General features: G+C 47.9%; 2 protein-coding genes across 2 annotated transcripts; one reads left to right on the plus strand and one right to left on the minus strand.

The window, feature by feature from the left end:
* Positions 1 to 5,551: 5,551 nt before the first annotated feature.
* Cfap97d1 (CFAP97 domain containing 1) lies at positions 5,552 to 10,756 on the minus strand. The gene is made up of 6 exons (XM_034507506.3): positions 10,384 to 10,756; positions 9,615 to 9,685; positions 9,229 to 9,347; positions 6,923 to 7,046; positions 6,308 to 6,364; positions 5,552 to 5,662 (listed from the first exon to the last, which is right to left on the minus strand). The coding sequence occupies exons 1-5, from the start codon at positions 10,505 to 10,507 to the stop codon at positions 6,308 to 6,310; spliced, it is 495 nt and encodes a 164-aa protein (XP_034363397.1). The 5' UTR covers positions 10,508 to 10,756; the 3' UTR covers positions 5,552 to 5,662.
* Positions 10,757 to 12,398: 1,642 nt separating this feature from the next.
* Dusp3 (dual specificity phosphatase 3) lies at positions 12,399 to 25,913 on the plus strand. Its single transcript, XM_034505905.2, has 4 exons — positions 12,399 to 12,779; positions 15,488 to 15,714; positions 21,953 to 22,146; positions 23,375 to 25,913. Exons 1-4 carry the CDS (start codon positions 12,655 to 12,657, stop codon positions 23,387 to 23,389), a joined length of 561 nt encoding a protein of 186 aa, XP_034361796.1. The 5' UTR covers positions 12,399 to 12,654; the 3' UTR covers positions 23,390 to 25,913.
* The last annotated feature ends 250 nt before the right edge of the window (positions 25,914 to 26,163 follow it).

Raw genomic sequence — 26,163 nt, forward strand, 5'->3', positions numbered from 1 at the left:
GAAGGGTGAATGGAGAACCAGAAGCTCACATCCGCCTCCAGGTAGATGAGAGTTTAGGGAGGAGGAGCTCATTCTTGGCCCTCTCACAGCATGGTGGAGACTTTACCCAATTGTAGGAAGTCTGATGTAGGTGATTTGTCCTCCAGTGTTGGGTACCAGTGACTTTTTTTTTTTTTTTTTTTTTAAATGCACATCACACTGAAGAGTCATTTCCTGTTTACTCCACATTTTTTAGCCAATTACCAGATGAGGAGGTGGTAACAGGGTGTGGATTATAGGTATGAAAACGAACTAAGTTTATTTGCAATTGAAGTACCTTCCCTTCTCCCAGGACAAGATATGTTCACAGTTGTTAGATCTGTGGGAATAGAGAGGATGGGGCCCCCAGGGCAGGTGTCGTCTGGAAGGTGTGGTTTTGCTGTTTATATGAAGCAGGGAATGTTGCTACACGATGTATCTCTCTGCAAATATATATTAGCAGAGTGCCTGTAAATGCATATTTAAGTCCAACAGGCAGTGTGTGTTCTGAGCCCCCCAGCAGTGAGCTTGGCAATAGTTCATCACACTGGACCTGCACGCCCATACAGCTCTACACCTCTCAGGAAACATCATTTTATTCCTTGGGTCTTTAAACACAATTAAGTCCTTGGTCTGTGTCTACAACAGAGAGAACAGGCTCTAAAGGACGTTCTAAGGTCAAGAATGTTAACTGGATCATGCATGCGTTGCCACTGCCCATCCTGTCCCTGTGCGTGCACGGATCACTGAACCCTTCTGCCTTTGGCTTTCCACCACACTTTCTAGTATCGGTGTATGCTGTCCTTGATTCCGTGATCCACAACTTGCCCTGCTCCCCAGCCCTCTCCTTGCAGAAGAGAGATCTGAGGTTATAACCGCCTGCCAATCAGAGCTCAGATGGGTTTAATCTCAGCCTACCGTGCTTCTATTATATGTATATCCCCAGTGCTTTACAGCATGTGAGCAGTTAAACTGTTCGTGTAATCAAGTATTGCACCGGCTGTCTGTGCCACCAGTCACACGATCAGGCATCCAAGCAATGACAGAATTGGTTTTTTTCTTTGGGGGGGGGGATTATTTTCCACAGTTGTGTAGCTTGGTCTTGTGGTACTCCTAACAGTGGGGGCAGGGCTGCCTCTGACTCCTCTGCAGGCTTTTGGGACCCTTTTCCTCATATTGGGTTGCCCCATCAACCTTAATATGGGGGGGGGGAAGCCTAGTTTTACTAAAACTTGATATACCATAATTTGGTTGATATCAGAGAGCCCTACCCTTTTCTAAATAGAAATGAAGGAAGAGGGGATGAGGGGTGGACAGAAGGAAGGTGGAAGGCAGGGCCTGGGAGGAGAGGAGGGAGGGGAAACCACAGTCCAGGATGTAAAATAACAACAATAATAATAGATTTTTAAAAATTTTGTGTGGGTGCTTTGCTTGCACATGTGTCCCCGCAGCGTGTGGGTGCATTGAATCTGACTCTCTGGAAGAGCAGCCGGTGCCCTCAACTATTGAATTCCCTCCAGCTCCTGCTTTGCTTTTTTGAGACAGATCTCACTACATAACCTAGGCTGGCCTCACCCAAACTGGCCTTGAATTCATGATCCTCCTGCCTCTGTTCCCAAATACCGGGATCACAGGCATCACAGTGATAGCTCTTGGTAGATTTAATAGTTACAAACTTCAGCATACATATAAAGCCCATTTGGAGATCAGACATTTGGAGTGCATCCATTTGGTAGACTGATCCATTTCTTACTCCATTTCCGGGTCCTTTGAATCTATCCTCTAACGTTGATGCCTTCAGGGTCAGGCCAGTGGTTTTAGAACAAGGTGGTAGGAGTCATTTTTAGTTTTGCTTTCTTCTCTAAATGCAATTAAACACTTTGCATAAAGGGAGAGCTGCAGAAGCTAACTAGGAACAGACTGGGGTCTCTGGCAATATGGCAGGGTCCTCCCTCCCGGCACTTCCCTCTGTCTCCCACATCGCCTAGAGCTGGGCTTAGGAGACACCTCACAGGGAACCAACCTCAGGCAAAGACAATAAATGAACAAATAAGAAAGGAAGAAGTGTTTGCTTCCTCAGGTAAAGAAAAAGAACCCGATTAGAAGTTCCAAGTTCTTCACACAGGAACAAGGAGTCCTTCCAGTTCTGTAACAGCAGTGACAGCAGCCTGTTCCTCACTGCCTTCCACCCAGTGACTCAGAGACCCAAGCCAAGCCATGTCTGTTCCTCAGCAGAGGCAGCCTAGTTGCACTAAGGCAGTCCATAGAAGCCCTTCCCAACCCACTGGAAGACATCTTCGGAGACAGAGCAAGAGCCCCCAGAGAACAGCACTGCTGTTGCCTTGGAACATAAGGCAGCAAGAGAAGGCAAGACCCTTGTCACTGTGCCTCAGCAGGACTATTACCAAGACAGAAGGTTGGTATTGGATCCTGAATTACCCAACACAACGGTCCTGATGTTCAAAACGCGGTCGCATGAGACAGTCACACCCTAAACCAGGAAAACCACATCCTAAACGAGGAAAAACAATCAGCATGCAGTTATGCACAACACAACACACACACATAGGCATCAATAATTAGTTCCCCTGAAACAAAAGGAAAAAAATAGAAAATCTGAGCAATGACACAGACCTAAAAGAGATCCAAATGGAAGTTACGGGAGCGGGGACGTGAGATGGCTCAGTGGGTAAAAACACTTGCTCCAGAGCCCAGTACCCTCAGTCTGATCCTTGGAACCCAGGTAAAGATGTTAGGGGAGGAGCTCCCTCCGCAAAGATGTCCTCTGATCACCACACTGATGCCATGGTGCATGCCCCCAACTGTCCACAGACACGCAGATACACAGATAAGCACACACTAAGTATAATTTTTCTTTAAGTTATAGAAGAAAAAAAAAAAAAAACCAAAGCGAAACTTAAAACATGGATGAGTTTAAAAGTATCATGGGGAGGATACAAGGTCATATCCAGGCTGGGCATGTAGCTCAGTTGGTAGGGTGTTTGCCCAGCATGCGTGAAGTCTGGGTTTGATCTACGTCATCATATAAACCACATGGTGACTCAACCTGTAATCCCAGAACTTGTAAGGTGGAAACAGGAGGAGAAGGAAATCAACTATAGCAAATTCAAGGTCAGCCTGGCTTGCATGGGATTCTGAAAGGAAGAAGATGTGGAGAGGAAAGGAGGGAGAAGAATGCTAGCATTTATAGCATCAGAGGCCTGGCAGGAGAGGACAAAGGTCAAGACGATAATATCGAGAGAAATAATGCCCCCACCACCACCCCAATCTGAAGAAAGACAGCCTATTGTTCAAGAAATGGATCAAATTTCAAATAAAATAGGAAACCCTTACACACACCCCTCTTTAATCTCTTAGAAACTGAAGAATAAGGGGAAAAATACCAACCTTAAAAACAGAAAAAAAAAAAAAAAAATAGCCAGGAAGGAAAATAACTCGAGTTCTATTTTTGCCTCGGGAAGAGGTGGTAAGCATGTCAAACATCGAGGACAAAGGACTATTAATGCTGAAGGCTGCGTTCTGTGAGACTATCTTAGGAGTGAGGGGGATGGATGGCGTTCTCAGAGGAGGGAAATAGAATTGCGGAGACCTGCCCCAGGGCAGCTCTAAACAAGGAAATGAACCAGAGTGGGACTTCTCAGAGAGACAACAATACAGAAGGAACCAGGACTGACTCTCAACTCTTCGGCTTCCTCACCTGCACCAGATGGGCCAAACAATGATAACCACGACATCTTGTGCCACTTCTGTATTTTAAAAGGAGGGAGGAGGAGCTAAGGAGATGGAGCACTTGCCATGCAAACTTGGAGACCTGAGTTCGAATCCCCAGAGCCCAAATAAAGTTGGCACGGTTGCTTGTGTCTGTCATTCCAGCCCGCTGGTGGGCAGAGACGGGAGAATCCCCAGACTCTCAAGGGTCAGGTAGTCTGGGGCACACAAGAGCTAACAACACAGAGACCATGCCTCAAACAAGGTAGAAAGTGAATGTGACACCTGGGGTTGTCCTCTGACCTACACACATCATTTAAAAAGTAGAGAGAGTAAAAGATGTTGGCAGAACATGGATTTTTAAACAGTAGTGGCTATGATAACATCAAATAAGGCAGACTTCAGAGCAAGAAAATTACTAGAGACAAATAGGGGCCATTATAATAAAGGATGAATCAATATACCAAGAAGATACCGTGAGCTTAAAGGAGTATGCACCCAAGGACAGAGCTTCAACATCTGAGACAATGAAGCAAAACTTAAGAGAGCTACAGGCAGTTGAGAGCATTGGCTGCTCTTTCAGAGTGATGGGAATTCATTTTCCAGCAACCCACCCAAGGTGGCTCACAAAACCTATAAATCCAGATCTGGGAGCTATGACACTCTTGGTCTCTGTGGGCACCTGCACATGTACACATGTTTACACATGTATGCACGCTCATGTGTGCGCGCGTGAATAAAACCTTTACATTGATAGATGTGAGTAGAAAAATTGACAAATCCACAATCACTGGGCAATTTGACACCCCACTTTAAGTGATCGATAGTTCTAAGTTCAATACTCTTGCCTTGATAACCATATCCCGGATCAGAAGGTGACCTTAAGAAGCTTAAAAGAATTGAAGTCATAGGGTACGTTCTCTGGGTTTAGTGCATCCAAACTAAAGATCAGTTAACAGCAAAGCAAAAGGAGAACTTTCAAACGTTTGAAATTGTGCTGGATACAACTCAGGCAGGCCATGGGAGTCTCGGTGGGGGGATGGGCTCTCTAAAGTGTTGAAAATAAATAGGCACTCAAGCGAAGAGAAAGAATCATAGGTTTTTCCACCCAGAGGGGATAAGCATAAAATTTAATGGGAGAGGGACCCATTATGGGGATATAATGAAGTTGGTAGAGCGCTTGCCTAGTGGCCAGGAAGCCCTGGGTTTGATACCCAGTACAATAAATCCGACATGGTGACAGGTAGGTGAAAAGAGGGGATCATTGAATGTAAGATTCCCCTCAGCTAGTTAGCAAGTTCAAGGCCGTATATAAATACAAATTAGGAGCTGAGATGACTCAGTAAAGTTCTTACAGCACAAGCTGAGGACCCAAGTTTGGATCGTTAAGCGCCCACATAAAACCCAGGTGTGGGGGTGGCACAGAGACAGGCCGATCCCTGGAGCTCATCAGCCAGCAGCCTAGCTCTATCAGGGAGCTCTGGGTTCAGTGAGGGGCCCTGTCTCAAAAGCAAATGGTTAAAGAAGACACTGAGTGTCAGACTGGGGCCTCCACACACATGTGCATGCACACACACACACACACACACACACACACGCACACTCATACGAGTGCACACACACATGTGCCATACATACAAGTGCACACACAGGTGCACACACGTGTACACATGTACAAGTGTACACACGCACGTGCACACACACAAGTGCATAGCCTCTCAGAAATGCACAGGTGCATGCATAGAATTAAAAATAAAAGGTTCATCATGTCCTTCCATTAACTTGCCCTGTTTTTCGTGCCAAGCTTTATTGTAACACCCTAAGACAGAGAATGCAGTCCTTCTGCAGCATCTTAAGATCCTGAGCAGCCAAGAGATCTTAGGGTCTTCTCGGTGTCTTTTCCACGGTGAGTAACCTTGTGTTCAGAGGAAGGGAGGAAGAAGAGGAGGAGGAAATGGGGAGAGGAGGATGGGAGGGGGAGGAGGAGGAAGAGGGAAATATCAACAGTAGCACTGTTCTTTGGAGAGCTTGGGTATGCATTTATCCTTCCTCCCTTGAAGGCCCAGCACCACATTACTAATCATACCTAATGACATAAGATGCTCAAATGGCCATGCCTTTTTACCAGGAACTTAGCTGTGAAGCCTAGGCTTCTTGTTTATGTTTTTTTTTTTTTTTTTAATTTAAAACACTTTAAAAGTTCTTATTACAGGGTGGGGCTCATGTGACATGGCACACACGTGAAGGTCAGAGTGGGTTCTCTCCCTCCACCTTTACACGGGCTCTGAAGATCAGACCATCAGGGTCCCACCTCTACCTGCAGAACCATTTGGGCCTCCCCTGTCACTGTCTTATTGGCAAAGATCACTTCCCCTTTGACTCCCACAAAACCTCAAAGCTGGTGACAAGAAACACCATTTCCAGAAGAATTAAAGAGCTCTTGGCTCCCTGGATGAATCTTCATCTCTTCCCCTGAGCTAGGTCCTTCTTGGCCATAAATGGAATGGAGGGGGCTTTGGTAGTAATTGGGATAGCAATATGCTATAATAAAAAGACATACCTATTCTTCTTGGAAGAGAAGATATCTTGTTGTGTTTCTGATATATCGCCTTGAATTCTTGAAAGAAAAAAAATCAGAAAGGCATGTCAATGTGGCACACTGGTCTGAGAGCTGGAATTCTAAATCTTTAGAATGACTTAGAAAAGGTAGGGAGAGGAGACCTTTAAAACACTGCTCACAGCTCCTTGGAGCTGTCCTGACTTGTGTGTTGAGGCAAGGTCTCAATACTAGTCTTGGCTGTCCTCAAATGAGTCATGCTCCTGTCTCAGCCTCTGCACCAACGTTCTTCCTTTTTGACATTTGAAGAACTGTTTCTAAATGGGGCCGATCAACCACATACAGGGTCACATTGCCCTCCCTCAAATTTGGGTCAGGGCTGCTGCTCAGGTTTTCTGAAACTGAATTCAGTAGCTTTAGCATCAAGATGCCTTTGGCCGTTCCACTGTTTGCATCTGTGAGCTATGCTTGCTGTGGGGTTTGTTTTTTTTTTTTTTTTTTTTTTTTTTCTCTGAGTGACTGTGGCATTTCACATGACCTTTTTGCTTAAGGAGCCTCTATGCTGAGCACAGACTAACTTCAGGAACACCTGGGACTATGACAAGGGTGTCCACATGCCTGCCAGTCCATCTCCGATGCCCTGCGGTCATAGTGGGGTTTGCGATCACTCAACCTCCTTAGGATGCCCTGGTTTTCCATGGTGATTCTTACTAGCTCGCGATTCCTTGATTCCCTGTTTAAGCTGAAAAACACAAAACCAGGGCGGGGAGAGGCGCATGGTGAAGAACGTGTCTCCTGGATGGGATGAAATTTTGGGACAGTGCATTCTGGGAAATGCAGGCTTTCATCAGTAGCCCTCAGCCCTACTGCCTGCTAGAAGTCTACTTCCTTGATATGGGATAGAGCTTAGGTCTTAGTGTTGAGCTCAGACTACACTCCAACTTGAAATGACTCCATGTTGCAGAAGACGGTTTTCACCCTGTGCCTTGCCCTGAGAGACGCCACTTCACAAACAGTATTTGACTCTATTTTGAGGATAGAGGATGAGTCTGCACCTGGGTGGATATGCTCACCGCACCATCTGTCCAGTGCCACCCACATGTCACAGACTATTTATTCTGTGGAGCAGAGAGGCTCCTGTCCTGTACATTTGTAAAGGTGAATTGGAATTGTTGGGGCACACGGACACATTAAAACCATATGAGAGGGCTGGAGAGATGGCTCAGAGGTTAACAGCACTGGATGCTCTTTCAGAGGTCCTTAGTTCAATTCCCAGCAACCACATTGTGGCCTCTATAATGTAATGTGGTGTCCTCTTCTGGCTTGCAGGCATACATACAGGCAGAACACTGTATACATAATTAAATAACTCTTTTTTTTTTTTTAAATGAGAAAAAACTAGGCTCAAGAGCTGGGCACACACCTCTTTAATCCCAGCACTCTGGAGGCAGAGAGAGGCAGGCAAATCTCTGTGAGTTTGAGGCCAGCCTGGTCTACAGAGTGAGTTCCTGGATAACCAGAACTACATGGTTACAAAACAAACCAAAAAACCAAACACAAAACACACAGAAAAACCAAACCAAACTAAACTAAAACAACAACAACCACAAACCAGACTGAGGAAAAAGTGTAACTCTCTCTCCTGGACCCCATAAAGAAGTGTGCATCTTCTATTGGAAAGCTGGTGGTCCCAATTATCTGTCATCTAACCAGATATGTGGGTCAAGGGACAGACCAAGAAAGATTCCTGACTGTCCCAGGGCCTTTAGGACAGTTCAGTCCCCTCTGTTGATTCTTGAATTGCCATCTGCCTTGTCCTGTTCATTCATCCAGATGTGAAATCCCCCCAGCCCCTCCATTTGTTCATCTAGACCAGGCTAGGCCCTTTTGCTTCTGAAGCTGGACTTGACTGTAAAGCTCAGGCTGATGCTACCTGGTTCTTCTGCCCACAGCCCTCGCAGCCTTTCCAGCAAGGTCTTCTTCTGGGTTCTCTTATGAAGACAGAGACTCTTGTCTGTCATTCCCCAGTTTTGTGAATGACTTTCTTCTTCAAACTCCTGTAATCATTCTGTAACCTACATATATACATGCACAGAGACATAGTTCCTGTGTAGCTTGTAATGTGTAATCTAAGGGTTAATATAATAACTTAAGATAAGACTAAAAGAACCCCTGGTTTATCTCCTCCAGGGTGAACCCAAACAAACAAACAAACAAACAAACAACCATAACAATAACAAAAAACCAAAGTGTAAGTATTTGGCAAATTGCTGCCAACAAAAGCTGAAGACTGTGAGTTTAGTATTATTTGGTAAGTCCCAACACTGTGGAAAGACACAAACATGTTCATCTGTCTGTTTCTGACAAAATGCTCATGACTTCGGTGTGTTGTAAACATTCCAAGAGTTATAATGTGAGCTAGGATTGGAAACTTGGTTTACAGAAGCAGAGATGGCTCCCAGTGAATTAGGTGCCTCTTCTGCCATGAGCTTCCAGTGCAAAGAGGGCTGTCTGCAGAAAGCAAGCAGCCCCCATACCAAGGCCAGACCCAAATCCTCCCCAGCCCCAGAGCTGAGAAACCGCTGCTCATTGCTTTGCGCCTGAACCAATACTACTAGTGTGCATTTTGTCAAGGTGTGCAAGTGTGTGCTTGGGACAAGCTCTGAGGGAGCTGGGGAGTCTTGTAAAGGACAGCAAAGGTGGGGATTTAAAGCTGAGAAAGGTTCCTGCTTGGGAAGGTGTCAAGCTTCATAACGAGGTCTCTTGCTTCTCTCCAAAGTAACATCCTTTGAGTAGTCCTCTCTCAATCAAACCCAAAGGGAAGGTTGAGTTCTCTGAGAATAAAGTACAGAGATGAGGGGCAAGGGGAGGGGGAGAGAAAAGGGGAGGGCAAGAAGGCGGGGGAGAGCGATTGAGGACACTACCTTCTTGAAAGATACTCGTTCCAGCAGTCCACCTTTGCAGGGCCTCGATGGGCATTCGCAATTTTCTGACATAACTGTCTATTTTCGTATTCAATTTTGTCGATTCTCTTTTGTTCACCCTGGCAAGAAACCCCACCGCAGTGACATCACTCCCGTGCTGCCTCCACAGAGTGGCATGCAACACCTTCCTCTGGGACTTTGAGGAAAAGGGGGCACGTTAAGAGGCCTGGCAGAGCCCAGGCAGAGCTTAAGGAAACAGAGTGACTGTGGGTGAGGAATGTTAATGAATCTTTAGGTTGGTGGGCATTCAGAAGGCTCTGGGGAAATGGGTCTCTTAAGGACAAAGATGAGAATCAATAAAATACAGCCATGGGTAGCAAGAATACCTGGAGTTTGCTCAATTTTAAAATGTAATGTGTGTGCGCCATTGGAGGTTTGGTATCGACGGCAGGCTTCACTAGAGGACAAAAAGCATTGTTACACAGTAGGATCCTCGCAGCTTTGGAAACCCACCAGACCACCCGACCCCAACCACTAAACACCCGCTTTTGAATTTTGAGAGATCCAGTCTAGCAACTTCAGTTAGGTTTAACTTTCCCTCCTGACATCTCTGGAGAACTCAGACAGAGATGAGAGAGGAGTGAGGCCTAATAAAAATAGATGGGGGATTTAGTCAGTAGAGTGACCAGCCCAGCACACCAGCGAGCCTGGGTTTGGTCCCCAGCACTACCTAAACCAAGTGGTGATGTATAGGCCTGTAATTCAGCACTCCATAGAAGATACCAGGTGAACTGGTCACCCTTGATCCTCAGCCAGCTCCTGGCCCCCCTGGGCTATGTGAGCCCCTCTCTCAAAATCCATAAAGACAAACTTCCTTTCAATCCAGTGACATGACATCTTTTCCCCATCCACTTCCTAACATTCCTAAGGAGTCTATTGGTGCACTGAGCTCATATTTTCTAACTTTGCTCTAAAGAGTTTAAAAATTGGGATTCTTTCTAGCACACGAATGCTCAGGCAGAAGCTTGCCACTGACACCTGTGTCCCACATTACCCCAAAGCTATGGCTGGTGTAGTTTCCTGTCACTACCCTCTTCAGTGAAGCCTTTTAGAACTCCAAATGGTGACGATGGCCAGCGCCAGCTGCCCACTTACCTATTTGTACTCTATTTTTGTGCAATATGTAGTGGCCGAAGTCCAGTTTCTTCCTGAATGTTGTGCTTTGCCTGTGATTAGAGACGATTACAGGATAGGCCAGATAATCCAGGGAATTGTTCATCTTCTCCTCCTAGTCTAACTTCAAAAATGAGACACCTGGGCTCTGCTGTGAGGGACTTAGCTCTCCCCATGACAAGGTGTCATAGTTGCCCAGTTATGACATCAGGGACAAGTCTCAGTGGAGGAAGAGGAGAAGAGCATGCCTAGCTGTTTCTGGGCACCTTCTAAAAGTTTTCATTTTAAGTCGAGGTAAAATTTATATATGGTGATGGGGTGTGGAACAATCCGGTATTTATATGCCTTGTGTTATGATTCGATCAAGGTAAGTGGCACTTCTCTTCTCCCCTAAAGCATTAACAGCTCTGTGCTAAGTCAGGTCCACCTCAGGAGGCAGAAAAGGGGGGCTTTGAGGTTCCCCACGTGCCTGGAAAGTAGATGTTTCCAGGGCTGAAGGAGATAGGAAAGGCATGATGTGGAAGCACAGGCAGAGGCTCAAGAGGCGGGACGGGATCTAGCCCACATTCTGCTCTTTGAGCTATGAGCTAAGAAGTCACAATTCCCTGCCAGGTTTCCCTGAAGCTCTGAGACCATAAGCTTTTCTTGGGGAAGTGAAACACTCAAAAGCCGAGTTAGTGTAACCCAGAGCGGTGCCACATGCTCGTAATACCAGAACTTGGGAAACGGAAACAGGAGGATGGAGTTCGAAGTTATCCTTGGTTATATAGAACGTTCAAAGCCAGCCTAGGCTACGTGAGACCCGACCTCAAAAAACGAAAGTATGAAATAAAACAAACCACAAAGAAAACAAACCTTAACAGGAGACAGAATGTGGAGTCCTGCACTCCAGAGACTTTATTTGACCCTTTGGAGTTAGGAACTGGGCCATTTTCCCTGGCAACTGGAGACACGCTTTGAGTAAACTGAGATACTGTGCCCTTTGCTCTCAGTGGAAACTGGGGAGAGGATCAGTTACTGACACCACGTGGCTCACAGTGGGATGGCAGCTGCTCCAGGAAGCGCTGTAAAGGAGAGGCTGGAGGAGGATTTAACTCCCAAACTAGCCCATAACCCATAGCCCAGGGCGCAGGCCCAGTGAGTGCTCGACAGCTGCCCAAGTGCTTCTGGAACGCTACATCTGTTTACTCCGCGCTGGGAGCTGAGCTAAGGCTTTTGTGCAAACTAAGCACCAGCCCAGGAACCTCCTCAGCCCTTTGAATGTTTCTGGAATCTTTCCAGCAATTCTCAGGAGTTAGATGTTGCATATTCTTGACTGCAATGCTTGGGACAAAAATGTTTGGGATTTTACAATATTTAATACATATAGTGAGATATTTAGGGAGTGGGTCCAAGTCTAAACACGAAATCCATTAATGCTTCGCATATAAATATATCCTAACTATAGTTTTTTTTGTGCAGTAATTTTTAGCGCACCTGTGTTTTGACTGTCATCTGTCACAGGTCAGGTGTGAGAATTCACTTACATTGTGTTTACACTCAAAAGTTACAGGTTTGTAAACACTTCGGATCTCCAAAATTATAGCTGCTCAAACTGCTATCGTGACATGTAGCCCTCTCTTCCCTTTTAGTCGCCAGCATTAAGTAATCCCCCGGGGTCAGATGCCAAACCTGGCGACCTATACTTTCATCCTTAAAAAAGTTCAATGCTGATTCACATCAAACATTAAAAGAAATGTCCCAAGTAGAGCTCTTTCCTGTGACCTTGGGTAAGGATCCATCTTTCTGGGGTGGGCAGGTTGTTCAGCAGGCATGGGCTGGGAAGATGTTCTGACACGTGTGTTTGGGGTGAGGGAATGAATGCCCAGCTGCTGGCGTACAGCGAGAAGGGTTCAGAGCAAACCCCAGGAGTACTCATTATCCTGAAAGAGTGACTGCCAGGTGTACCCCAGGCATCCCACACTGGGTTCAGTAAATGAAGTGTCTGCGCTCCACAGCCTTAGCCAGGGTGAGTGAGTACCGGTGACACGGGAGTGACGACAACTCGGCCAGGGACGCGCCCCGGGCTCCTGTGGCGCGTGGGTCGGTCGCCCGTGTCCTCTACGCAGCGTTGAGCGTCCGCAGCTTCCCGCACCCAGTGGGCCCGCCTCCGGGGCGGGACGGGGCGGCTCCCGGTTGGGCAGCCCCTCCCCGCTGACCCGGCTTCTCCCCCTCGCTCGCTCCTGCCCCGGCGTGCAGGGCCCTGCCGCCGCCATGTCCGGCCCGTTCGAGCTCTCGGTGCAAGATCTCAACGACCTGCTCTCGGACGGCAGCGGCTGCTACAGCCTCCCGAGCCAGCCCTGCAACGAGGTCATCCCGAGGGTCTACGTGGGCAACGCGTGAGTCTCCGGGAAGGCTAACTCCACAGCCGCTCCCCGGCGCCCCGACTACTCGGGGGCTGGAGTGGGGTCCATGGAGGGGGCGGGGTGGATCCTGGGCGCGGTCGCCGACCTGAGAGCAAGAGCTGGTGCTGGGGACCAGCCTGGAGTCGATGCCCACTCCCCGAGCATGAAGCGGAGGAGCCGGACTCCGCATGCCCTGAGATGCCCCCAACCCCTTAAAGTGCCCGGCCCTGACCTCCGCCTCTACCAGCTCTGGCTTGGACTTGGGCGGGGTCAAGGCTACCACATTCTCTTAACAGGTGGCAGGGCTGTCTCTTGGCCGCGCGTCATGTGACAGCTGCCTAGTTCTGCAGTGAGGTCACCGTGGAATGGCTGCCTTCGTTGCCATGGCAACGGGATGACGTTACAATCCGGGTGTGGAGCTTTTCCTATCCGTGTCAGGAAATCCAAATACCTTAAAATACCATAGAAGAGGAAGTAGCTGAGCCAAGGCTTTCCTGGCTTCTCCAGATAAGAGTTTGACTTAGATGGGACAAATCAAAATGATAAAGACCTGAGCCACCTGAAAATTCCTCCTAATCTCACCACTAGGAAATGTGTATACTATCGATCTCGTGTGCGTTCTTATTTAAAAACAAAACAAAACAAAACAAAACTTTAGTCATGCCATTAATAAGAATTTCTCAGCAGTGGGAGAGAACCAGTATTAACACCGAGAGAAAATCTGGCATGACCCGTATTGCAGGACGGTCCACGTTGGGTTTTCAAGAGTGTGAAGACCCCATTTATCAAAGTCTGTTTTTGCACACTAGGAATCTATGGCCCCGGGGTGGTTCAGGGGTTGTAAGGATCTTTCAATGTCTTACATGTGTGTTTCCTGTCCTGCACCTAGGACCTGCTGCTTAGCCTGCAGCAGAGCCAGAGGGGGTTCACAGGGCTGGTCCCAGACACTCGGGGACAGGTTAGCATGCACTGCACTCCCCATTTCCATATGGAGCACCTACTATGTGCCAAACACCATATGGCGTTCACTCTTCGGAATGGTGGTGGTAATAATACTGCATTTGCTGACTGTTGGATTAGTGGTAGAGAACTGAGACGTGTGAGCGCAGTCTTCAGCATTCTGTCAACATGGCTGTGCATTCTTGCTCCCGAACAAGTGCCTAAACAGACTCACAGGGTCAGCCTCCAGCTCTGTCACCGCATAATCCTAAGGAACCTCTCTCAATCATCCCTACCCCAGCTACCCGGGAAGCCAGGGGTCTTGACAGCCTCAGGAGCCTGCTTGCTGGAGGACAGGTTGTTGGGTTTGTCTGTAGTAGCTTCCCTAGACAGAGTGTCAGGAATGATGGCTGCCATGAGAACACATCCTTTGCCCTCTATGCAAATCTGACCTTGACATTGCGGGGTGCTCAGCTGGGAGGATCAACTTCGCACCTAATGCCAAGAATTGTCCTTCCTCACTGACCCGAAACTCCTGGACAAAAGGGCTTCCAGCACATCCTCTCAGGCCAGTGTGAGGGAGTCTGTGTGAGCTGCATTTTCCAATCTCAGGGTGTGAGAGGCAGAGGGAGGTGGGAGGCAGATCGTGGCTGAGCGTCTGGACTCTGCCTTTGTCCTAGCTCTGGCTCAGCAGCCCACGTGAGGCACATGTGCATCCCCCGCCCCCTTTCCGTCCTGCAGAATTTAGGCTCTGTTCACTGGGGACAGTCCTGTCCTCCCTTAGGGGCTGCATGACAGGTAGACAGGACCACGCAGGAGACACTGCTTTGTACGGTACTGCTGTTTAAATTTGGATGTTGTGAGGGGAAAGTCAAAGTACCTTCTAATTCCCTTCCATAAAGAGTGCTGAGACATGGCAGAGGGCTTCAGAACTGTAGCTAATAACAGTGTGGCAGGATTGATCCTTCAGGGAGCCTGACACATGACAATTCCACTCTTCACCCCTTCACCAGACATTTAGTCAGTACCTACGCTGTGACAGGCACCATAGCAGATACTGAGGGACAGACCCCTCAAAGAACTGACAGGCTGAAGCCTTGGGATATAAACATCAAAGTATCAGGCTTTTAACAGAACATCCCCCAAGTGTTGACACTGCTATCCGCATTTTACGGAGGGGAAAAACTGAGGCACAGAACGTTTTAAGTGGCTTGCTTAAGGTTGCCTGCATGGTAAATGGCAGGGCTGGATTCAGGCCCAGACGTTCCGACTCTAGGGTCTATTTTTCTTTTGTTTCCTTGTTTGAATCTGGGTCTTACTGGATAAACTCAGGCTGGCCTCAAATTCATATCCTTCTCCCATGGCTTCTGAGTGCTAGGATTCCAGGTGTGTGCTACCATGCCTGACTCTCTATAGCTTGTCTATACTATCCTCACAGCATAGGAACTGTAATGGCCACACACATACCAAAAGGAGCTGGGGAAATCCTGCAGAGAGCTCTGCAGGATGAGAGGCAGATGCCTACGCAGAAGGTGGGGAAGGGAAGCAGAGAGAACACATGGGCGTGGGACCACAGGTCTATTTGGGGAAGCTGCCGGTAACTGTATATGGCTGGGGTGAGGGGAAAGGTCATGAGCTGAAGCAGGAGGAGCCACAGGAGACAGCAGATCCAGGCTCCTTGCTTTGCCAAGAGACTCAGATCTTCCTCCTCTTCCTCCTTCTGAGGCCGTGTCCTCATTTTTCTGCTACTACCTCCCATCCAGGTCTGTGGCCCAGGACATCGTCCAGCTGCAGAAATTGGGCATCACCCATGTCTTGAATGCCGCCGAGGGCAGGTCCTTCATGCACGTCAACACCAGTGCTAGCTTCTACAAGGATTCTGGCATCACCTACTTGGGCATCAAGGCCAATGATACACAGGAGTTCAACCTTAGTGCTTACTTTGAAAGGGCCGCAGACTTCATTGACCAGGCCCTGGCCCATAGCAATGGTAAGGAACCTACATTCCAGTGCCCATGGGAAGAAAGCCCTCTGGGACCTGCTTCCTCCAAAGAAGCCCCACTTGAAAAAGGTTCTAGAAACATTCCAAAAGATGCTACCAACTAGGAGTTAAGTGTCCTACGTGTGAGCCTCTGGGGGCTGTTATATAGAGTCTATGCCATAGACAATGGATAATAATATTTTGGACATACAGAGTGCAGCAGTTAGGTAGCTACACTTCTTTCCCTTTAATTTAGTGTGCTCATTTGTATATTCGTGTATGTGTATATAGGTATATGTGAACGCATGTGTGTGTGTGTATGTGTGTGTGTGTGTGTGCACATGCCATAGGTTGATACTGAACACCGTCTTCAGTCACTTCCCACCCCACTTAGTTTTTGAGGCAGGGTCTCTCCCTGATCCTGGAGCTCATTGATTTATCTAGGCTGCTGGCCAGTGAGCTCCAGAGATCCCCTTTTCTCTACCTCCCTAGCCCTGGGACTGCAGGGGCATGCTGCTATGCCAAGCTTTTATTTGGGTGCTGGGGATCTGAACTTAGGCACCTAGACCTGAACAGCATAAAGACTCTGCTGTAGGAGGAGCTGAGGTGGGAGGAGTAAAGGAGAGGACTGGAGGAAGACAATGGAAGGAGGAAGATGATGGAGACCACTAGGGAGAAGAGAGGAGAGAGAAGACGAGGAGGATGACTGGAAAGCAGGAGGTAGAAGGACAGATGCAGGGTCTGGAAAATCCTTAAGTTATAAGGATCTCATAGCTGGGAACAGAGTAGTGTAGGGGTATCTGCCCAATCTAGGCTTACAGAATATATTCATAATTACTGAGTTGTGCCTTCATTGACCGGTCATATTTGGGTTGGAGATTTAAATATCTCCCACTACACTCTGCCACATCCCCAGCCTGTTTGAGCAAGTGAACCATTCCCCAGAATTCCCCCAGTGGGGCTTTCCTCCCCTTTTATTGGGTAGGTATTCATGAGTGACCACCTCACTAGGGGAATGAGTGGCCATGACAGCTCAGGGTCAGTAGCCTCGAGATCCCGGGTTAAATCTTCCTGCCGCTCACTCCCTGCAGCTGCAGACGGAAAATGGGGCTGAAGGAAGGCTGGCTACTGGTCAGACAGAACAGAAGGATGAGAGGGCCACAGGGCAGATATCAGCAGAGCAGACGGGCTCTCTGGGCTCTTCCCATCCCATCTTCCTCCCTCTGTGGGGGAGGGGTGGCCAACTGCAGGTGTAATTGGTCTTATTTATGCCCCATAGAGGCTTCCTGGATATGCAACAGCTTCCCTGTCTGAGAGATTCCCAAAGAGAACTCCCTACCCACTGGACTTATAGAAGTTCTATTGACTGGTGTAGCAGTGAATTCATTAAACCACTTTGGCTCCGGGTAGGTCGCAGGTTGCATGTGGGCTGCATCCACCCAGGAACTCTCTGGGTAATGAAACACACACACACACACACACACACACACACACACACACGCTAATTTTGATATACCTTGACTAGCTCAATGGTTGGGCACTTCTAAACCTCCCCGCAGTTAGCACACATTTCCCTCCGTTGTTCCTGGCTTAACGCCTTCTAAATCTATATTTTGTCTTTGCTGCCCTGTTACCTTCTGGGCACCTCCCCTGTAGGGCTGCTTCCCTTTCCACATACATTGCTGGATGGCTTCTCTCCTGTAGCTCTTAAATCTGACCCCCCTGCCTCCAAGCCACGGGAACAGCCCAGTAACTGGCTTAGACATAAAAATGTCTCTAGCCAAAACTTCAGCTAGATTTAGACAATAAATCTTGTTGGTCATGAAATCTTAAAGATTTTGAATGCCCTTCTTCATATGGCATGAATGAAGGTTTATTACAATTGGCTAATGAGCAAATTAACTCAGAAGAGACAGTTGTCTTTCGTCTGCTCAAAGAAGGAACAAAATGCATCCTTAACTTCTCTGTGCACGGTGCACAATCCGTATAAGTATCTTAATAGTGCTAAGATTTTGGTTGTGAGCTTCATATGTTACAGAATGTACAGCTTTGGGCAAGCAATTCTGTTTTGGAAGCAATTCTCTGGAAGCAGCTTCAGGAGGTAGGGGGCTGAAACAGAGGTCATTTCAGCATCCCGAGGATGAATCTTGCTGAAGGTGTAACAGACTAGAAAAGCTGTGGACTTTACGGCCAGGGCCTTATGGTCCTTGATCCCTGCCACACCCAAGCCGAGCCCTTCCCCTCCAGTTGTTCTGCACTTCTCGGCTGGAGAGAGGGAGAACACGGCCCTGCTAGTTAAGGGAGTGAGGCTTTACCCTCTCACTGGCAGTGGTTGGTCATCCCTGTCACCCCCATTCAGGGAACTCTGGAGGGTTCTGCCTTCATTTCCTCTTTCTAGACCATGGGGAGTGTATGCTGACTTGTTTTTGACCTCTTGTCTTGGTATATGGGGAGACTGGATCTTTGGTGTGGAATGTTCCCTGCTAGTTTCTCCCCATCCTTTGGCAAACCCTACCTATATCTTACCACTAGGCATAGTGTCCCGTTTCTCTCCAGCCGCTGGTGTAGAATACAGTGTTCACTGCAGGTGGTTGCTGAACAATCAGGATGCATCCCCAGAACTCCGGTGCCTTGTGGGCACATTGCTAAGATAGCATAGATACTGGCCTCCATCCACTTGCAGGACTTTAGGGAACAGGAATCCGTTACTAAGAAAACCAGGGGTTGAGGGCTGGGGAGGTAGTTTAGCAGCTAAAGTGCTTGGTAACTAACCATGAATACCAGAATTTGGATCTCCAGAATACTCTTAAAATCTGGGTGGGCAGAGTGGCCTGCCTGTAATTCTAGCACTTGGGAGGCAGAGACAGGGGATCATGAGAGCGAGCTGGCTAACCAGAATAACACAACACTGAGCTCTGGGTTCTGTGAGAGATTCTGCCTTAACTTATAAGAGAGAGAATACAAAATTGGAGAAGACAACAGATGTCAACCTTGAGCCTCCACATGCACATGCACATGTGTGCACTAGAATACACCCATGCACTCATGCAAACAGGCATGCACACTCAGGTTATCACACACATAATTTGAAAGAGAGAGAGAGGAAGGAGAGTGCACATTAGAGCTCACAGGAAGGTGTGACTGGGCACACATATGCACATGCACACAGGCATGTGTGCCAGGGAGTGGGAAAGGAGCCTGGGTTTGTGTATAAGAGGGAGGGAGCCATCATGTGCTTCTGAGAGGATCTAAGGTTGTGTGAAGGAGGTGTTGTGTGGGCTGGGCCTGTTGCATGCTAGGCTCTATGCCCTGGTTGTAACTGAGCATGCTCACAGTGGGAAGAAGGAGGGTGGCCGCCCTGCAGAGGGTCCCACTGTCCAGTGGGATCAAGAAAAGCCCCCCACTGAGGACTTTAGGTAATACCCAGACAGACAAAGGTAGGAAAGTGGGGGGACTTCTATCTCCTGATGTAGGAGAATCTAGGGAAATAGAGATGCGTTTGGAGTAGGATGAAGAGTTGCAGAGGGGATGCTGTTGATTCTGGGTCAGCAGTTTCTTTCCAAATGCCTGTGAGGAGGTGTAGGTGGTGGTTATTCATTCACTCAGCAGAGGGATGACGCCCAGTGGATGCTGGAAATGGCAGAGCATCAATGCTGGCTCTGGATGAACTACATCCTACAGAAAGAGAGTGGATCTGTGTGTAGCCAGCAAGGGTCACAGGTACTCAGGGCCCCTGGGGGACTTCCAGTACTGAGTGATATTTAGTGAGTGCTCTTGTGTGCCAGGCACTAGCCTGGGGCTTTGTCTCTGTCTCTGTTTTGTTTTGTTTTTGAGACAGACTCTTGCTATGTATTCAGGGCAGTCTTGGAATCTCACTGCATAGCCCAGGCTGAGGAGAGAGGGGTGGGCAGTAGGCCTTGTAAGACACACTTCAAAGACTAGACTCCACCTCACAAATGATGACAGGTGTTCTGGAAAGATTTTCCAGCTTCCAGGTGGAGTGTGGAATGGCAGCTAGCGGCAAGATTAGAGGGCAAGCTCCGTTTGTAGGAGGAGAGCGTGGAGAAGTGCAAACAAGAGATGGCAAACAAGCATTCTCTATGGGGAGTAGGTGGATGAAGAGAGAAGCTGGGCTTTCGCCTCTGCGAGGGGCGGGGGTGGGGGGACTCCCTGCAGTGTGATGAGATTTTCCTGACAGTGGCCTTTGGCCTCTCCCTTCCTCCCCTTCCCTTCTTTCCTTTCTTTCTCCCTTCCCTTTCTTCCCATCATTGTGTTCCTTGCCCATTTCACTGGTGATGTAGACAGAACAATGAAACAGACAGAAACAGAAGCCGTGTGTGTGTGTGTGTGTGTGTGTGTGTGTGTGTGTGTGTGTGTGTGTGTCAGCAGGGAACGGCTCATAGTCTGCAAAGGATTGCTGCAGGCTGAGGGCAGCATGGGATGCAGGGAGAGAGCAGAGGAGCTACAAGAGGGCATTGTCATTGTGTGTGTGTGTGTGTGTGTGTGTGTGTGTGTGTGTGGTTTGTATTTGCATTGGAAATACATTCTTTTTTTCTTTCTTTCTTTTTCTTTCTTTCTTTCTTTTTTTTTTTTTTTTTTTTTTTTTTTTTTTTGGCTTTTTTTCTGTATAGCCCTGGCTGTCCTGGAACGCACTCTGTAGACCAGGCTGGCCTCGAACTCAGAAATCTGCCTGCCTCTGCCTCCCAAATGCTGGGATTAAAGGCGTGAGCCACCACTGCCTGACGGAAATACATTCTTTTAAAAATACTTATCTACGTATTTATATTTATGTGCACATGTGTGTGTGTGTGTGTGTGTGCATGAGTTTATGTGTGCCTCATGTGTGCAGGAGCCCTTGGAGGCCACAAGGGGCCATATGATCCCCTGGAACTGGAGTTGTAGGAGGTTGTGAACCACCTGACATAGTTGCTGGGAACTGAACCCAGGTCCTCTGCAAGAGCAGGAAGTGCTGTTAACTGCTGAGCCATCTCTCCAGCCCTGAAATCCATTCTTTTAAAATACGCTTTGCAGAGATATAATTGGATTCAGGAAAGTGTACGTATGGATTTAATGTGGCGGTCATTAAGTTCTGGCACAAGCAGCATCTGAAAAGCCATCACAACTGCGACAGTGAATGTGACCATCGTGACATTTTTCATGTCCCCTATCTTCTTCACTGTCCATTCTCAAGTACCTCCTGCTCTGCTTTCTGTCACTGGAGAGCAGTGTGTATTTTGCATACTTTTATGTCAACAGAGTCACACAGCCTGCACCTCTTCCTAGTCCCTTTCACTCTTGAGTATTTGGGTTCCGTCTCTGCTATCACACACCACTGTAGTACATTCATTTTTAAAAACATTTTTATTTATTTGTGTGTGTGTGTGTGTGTGTGTGTGTGTGTGCGTGTGTGTGTATGCCACATGCGTGTAGGTACTATGGAGGCCAGAAGGGAGCATGGGCATCCCTGGAGCTGGAGTTGCAGGCATCTGTGAGCTGCCTGATGTGGGTGCTGGGAACCAGACTTGGATCTAAAGCAAGCACTTTTAACTGCTGAGCCATCTCCATCTTCTTTCTCTTTCTGAGGCAGGGGCTTGTAGCCCAAACTGGCCTTGAACTTGCAGTTCAAAATGACTCCTGTCTGAGCCTCTTAGAGTGTTGGAATTACAGATGTGTACCACACCTGACTAGATCATCAGTTCTTTGATAGTGTGTGTGTGCACTCGTACACACACTTCGAGGTGACGGGATGACTGAACTAGGCACGTATGTGGAAGCCAGTGAACAACTTCAGTCTAATGCTCTCCCAACTGAGCTATTCCGGCTTGCCAGAAAACCACTTACAGAAAGTTCTCTGTATCATGTGGATTGGGGTTGGAGTTCAACTCTTCAGCTTGACGTCAGCTCCTGTGCCCACTGAGCCTTCTCATTACTCCCCACCTAGATCAGTAATTCTTTCTTAGAAAGACTTATTATTTCCCCCATTTTACTGTTGATAGTCTCGGGCATTTCCACCTGTGAGCAGTACTGCTTAAGAACACCGAGGACAAGTCCTTGTCTCTCAGCGAAGGTGTATGGGTTGGTATGCCATCGCTGCACAGTAGGGGGCGCAGGTGTTCGACTTGAGTAGATGTTGCCAGTTGCCCCGTGGTGGAGGACCTCTTCACATCCTGCCGTCCCTGGTGACACAGTTTGGTCATTCTGGGTGGGTGCATGGCACTTATACACACGTCTCTCCTGTTTCTTGCAGGCCGGGTGCTTGTCCATTGCCGTGAGGGCTACAGCCGCTCCCCAACGCTAGTCATCGCCTACCTCATGATGCGGCAGAAGATGGATGTCAAGTCTGCGCTGAGTACTGTGAGGCAGAATCGTGAGATTGGCCCCAATGATGGTTTCCTGGCCCAACTCTGCCAGCTCAATGACAGACTAGCCAAGGAGGGCAAGGTGAAACTCTAGGGTGCCCACAGCCTCTTTTGCAGAGGTCTGACTGGGAGGGCCCTGGCTGCCATGCTTAGGAAACAGTGTACCCTGCTCCCTGCACCACCAGGCACTTGCCCATGCCTGTCCCACTCTAGTCTTGTGGCCACTCCACCCTTAGGGAGCACAAGAAGAAGCTTTCTGAGGAAGCCATTCTGCTCCTTGGCTGTCCTATCCTGTAATTTATGTCTCTCCCTGAGGTGGGGCTCAGGGAGGAAACCTGTGGCATAGATACATCTCAGTGAACCAGGGCGGGAGGCCTGTGAGGCCCAAGACACAGGCACTCTTCATGGCCCCCTCCCCCACCTGGGTTTTTCCTGAGTGGTCCAGAACCGTGAACCTGGTAAAGGAACTATGCAAACACAGGCCCTGCTCTTCCCAGTCTGTCGCTGGTCCTCACGGCCTGACACACCCTGCTTAGGCAGACTCATGGTATGAGTTCTGAGCAGAGTGGAGATAGATTAGTAACTGGATTTCCACAAAAGAAAGAAAGAAAGAAAAGAAAGAAAGAAAGAAAGAAAGAAAGAAAGAAAGAAAGAAAGAAAGAAAGGAAAGAAAGAAAGGAAGAAAGAAAGAAAGAAAGAAAGAAGGAGAGAGAGGAAGAAAGAAAGAAAGAAAGAAAGGAAAGAAAGAGAAAAAAAAGCTGCATTTTAATTATTTTCTTAGGATTAAAGATACTACATAGGGGCCCTTGGGTAAGCAAATCTGTTTTCCCAGAAGGCTCTCTTGATTCTTTGGAATGTTTAAAGTGTGCCTCGTTGGAGAGCTGATGTTCTGTATCTGCCGCCTTCCTGTGGGTGGCTCTGTTCTTTTGCTTGTTAGAAGAGCGATGCCTTGGGCAGGGTTTTCTCTTTTTTGAATACAGGGTGCAAGGTCCAGCCTATTAAAAACAACAAACAAACAAACAAACAAACAAGCAAACAAAACCTCCATTTGGAGAATTCCAAGGGTTTCATCCTAAATTATAGTGTTGGTGAGCTCAGATCATCATGCCAAGTGCTTGTCATCCTGGTTGCTATTCTAAGAGTAATTAGGAGGGGGAAGTTGCCAATTACAGCTCGTGTCCATGGGCGTGTGCATGGGTGCGTATGTTGGGGGGTGCCTGTCCCCTTGGGGACAGAAGGAAAATAAAAGGCCCCTCTGCTCACCCTGTCCATTTATGGGAGACTCTGAAGGTTCCACGGTGTTTGTGCAGGATCCCTGGAACTAACTCGCTGGACAGAAGCAAGACTTGATGGCACCATCGAAACGGATCCCCCTTTTATTGGAGAGGGAGAGAAAAGAAGGAAACAGCCTTTTAAAGAACGTTTTCTAAGGATGGTTTTTGAAACGCGCTAGACCTCGTGTGTGTGCACATTTGCCAGAGATTGAACACAATCTTCTTGGGACTTCGTGTTCTCATTATTTGTATGTCTCCAGGGTCACACAGAGCAGGGAGGTGGCTGTCAGCCGCCACCCCAGCACCTGGCACATCGTCGTCTCATAAAAGCTTGTTTTATGAGAACCGGAGCTGTTTGAGTACCCCGTGTATGTAGGCAGTCATCGTCCTGGGGCACCCGGATCCCAGCAGCCTGGTTGCCTGCCTGTCCTGTAAACTCTTAGAGGAGTTTGCAGAGAAATCTTCCTTGGAGGGAAAGAAATATCAGGGATTTTTGTTGAATGTTTGAAATTCAGCTTTTAGTGTAAGACTCGGCAGTGTTCGTGGTTAAGGTGAGGGATGTGCCTTCTTCAGAGCTCCTGAGGAGCATCTGGCAAGAGCCAGGAGAAGCAGACCTGTCCTAGGGTGTCACTCCCAGGGTACAGACCTCTGATCACAGCAGGAACAAAGCTGTGCAGCCTGGATGGTCATTGTCCCCTATTCTGTGTGACCACAGCAGCCCTGGACACGTGGGGCAGGTCATCTTTTTTTTTTCCCTCAGAATGTAATGGCAGTAGCCAAATTGTGTACCCCAGTCTGTAGTTTTCAAGTGGCTTTCTTGCTTAATACAGCTTACATTTCAAAATAACCCTGTTAGGTTGACAGAACTTACTCATGTGTTATGAGACGGAAAGAGAGAGGAAAAGGCAAAACAAAACAAAACATCTGGCTAGCCGGGCATGGTTGCACTCTGTCTATAGGCCCAGTTTAAGGGAGGCAGAGACAGGAAGACCACTCAAAGGTCAGGATAGCATGGTCTACATATTGAGGCTCCAGCCAGGGCTACCATCCCAAGATCTTGGGTTTTGGTTTTTGGTTTATGGTTTTTGAGATAGGGTCTTTCTGTGTAGCCTTGGCTGCCCTAGAACTCGTTCTGTAGACCAGGCTGGCCTCAGACTTAGAGATCTGCCTGCCTCTGCCTCTGAGGGCTGGGACTAAAGGTGTGTGCCATCACTGCCCAGCTAAGATCCTATTTTTAAAAAACAAAAAATTATTCAAGATAATTAAGAGTTGCCAGCTCTTTGAAGCTAAGTAAGCAGAAATAGTTTCAGCTTGAGGAAGCTGGGCTGTTGTCTTGGACCTGAAACCAGTCCCCAGCAATGTCCGAGTGCCCTGCACATAACTTTGAGCCATCTCCAGAGAAGGAAGTGAAAATTATGGGTCCTCAGTCAGTTAAGACACAGCCTCTTTGTCCGGGTAACGCATGATGACATGTGGTGTTGAACTCTCCACTCTGAGGCTGGACTCCCCTCCCCCTGCCTCATCTGGGTGACTACCCCATAGGACAGCCGTAGGACAGTCACTAGCACCTCTCAGAGGCCTCTTTGTGGGAACATGAAGAAAAGAGCCTTTGGGAGATTCCTGGCTTTCCTTTTGGGCTGTTTGCTGAAAGTTCAGCGTTTCTTGGTTGGCTTTACCTTGTGTTTATAAGATTAGCTACTATTCTTCAGGTAAAATACCCATGTTGTGGTAAAGTCAACCGCATGCCTGCCCGTGAGTAGGGGGGTGGGGTAGGGAATCCTGGATAGTGTTCTATCCCTGGAAAGTGATGGAATAGGAATTCAAGGTGTCCCTTCCTCTTCCTCAGACCTGGTCACTTTCTGTGACTCATAAAAACCCAGGTAAAAATGACCATATAAAAATGGTTTCTCTTCTCAATCTTAAAGTCTGTCTGCCCTTTCCAGAGGTAGGTCTGTGTCCTTGCCGTTCCATTGTCTTGAGAGCACAGACTAACACTTACCAAATGAGGGAACTCTTTTGGCCCACACTAAGGCTCTTTTGGGCTCCAGCACTCTAAGTTGTTTTAATAATCCTCACTTGGCCTTTAGCACCCCCAGGGAAGTGGGCGTGGATAATGCCATGGCCAGCAGGGGGCACTGTTGAGGTTGGTGCCTTTTTAGCCACAGGTTCACATGAAGTTTCTCATAGTATTTAAGATGCTAAATGTTTTAATCAAAATAAGCACTGATCTTAACTATGAAGATAAGAGATTTTCTCACAGGAAATTTTCTTTTTCATAATTCTTTAACAGACTTTATCCTGATCGTAGAGAGAAGGATGATTGGATATTTAACTTGTGTTTCTCTTTCCTCTGCCAGCTGTTAGAATAACTTGTAGAAAGTGACTGTGGACAGAAGAGGTTCAGGGGGAAGGGGATGGTGGAGTGATGCAGAACACTGTCACCTGCCTAGCATGGGGAGCCCTGAGTTCAATTCCTGCCACTGGGGAGGAAAAGAAATGTTTAACATCTATTGTCTCACCAGTGTTAATGCACTATAAAATTGTAACCAAAATAAATGTCTTAACTTACAAAGAAGTTTGCTTTGTGTTTCCTTCTGTATGTCTGGACTTTTTATGTGTGCTTTTTCTAACTGCTGTGGTGGTGCTGTTGTTAGTTTTGAGGTAGGATCTCAGGTAGCCCAGGCTGGTCTCAAATTCCAAGTGTAGCCAAGGTTGGCCTTGAACTACAGGCCTCTGCCTGTCTGCCTGTCTGCCTCTCTCTGCCTCTGCCTCTGCCTCTCTGCCTCTCTGCCTCTCTGCCTCTCTGCCTCTCTGCCTCTCTGCCT

Source organism: Arvicanthis niloticus, chromosome 6 (assembly GCF_011762505.2).
Source record: "Arvicanthis niloticus isolate mArvNil1 chromosome 6, mArvNil1.pat.X, whole genome shotgun sequence".
Lineage (NCBI taxonomy): Eukaryota > Metazoa > Chordata > Mammalia > Rodentia > Muridae > Arvicanthis > Arvicanthis niloticus.

Excerpts from the sequence above, each read along its gene's own strand:
- Cfap97d1 (XM_034507506.3), bottom strand. The coding sequence starts at position 10,507 with ATGAACAATTCCCTGGATTATCTGGCCTATCCTGTAATCGTCTCTAAT. Across the intron at positions 9,686-10,383 it reads CAAAAATAGAGTACAAATAG|TGAAGCCTGCCGTCGATACC; the intron begins GTAAGTGGGCAG and ends TTTGTCCTCTAG. Across the intron at positions 6,365-6,922 it reads CATCGGAGATGGACTGGCAG|AATTCAAGGCGATATATCAG; the intron begins GCATGTGGACAC and ends TTTTCTTTCAAG.
- Dusp3 (XM_034505905.2), top strand. The coding sequence starts at position 12,655 with ATGTCCGGCCCGTTCGAGCTCTCGGTGCAAGATCTCAACGACCTGCTC. Across the intron at positions 12,780-15,487 it reads AGGGTCTACGTGGGCAACGC|GTCTGTGGCCCAGGACATCG; the intron begins GTGAGTCTCCGG and ends CCTCCCATCCAG. Across the intron at positions 15,715-21,952 it reads GGCCCTGGCCCATAGCAATG|GCCGGGTGCTTGTCCATTGC; the intron begins GTAAGGAACCTA and ends TGTTTCTTGCAG.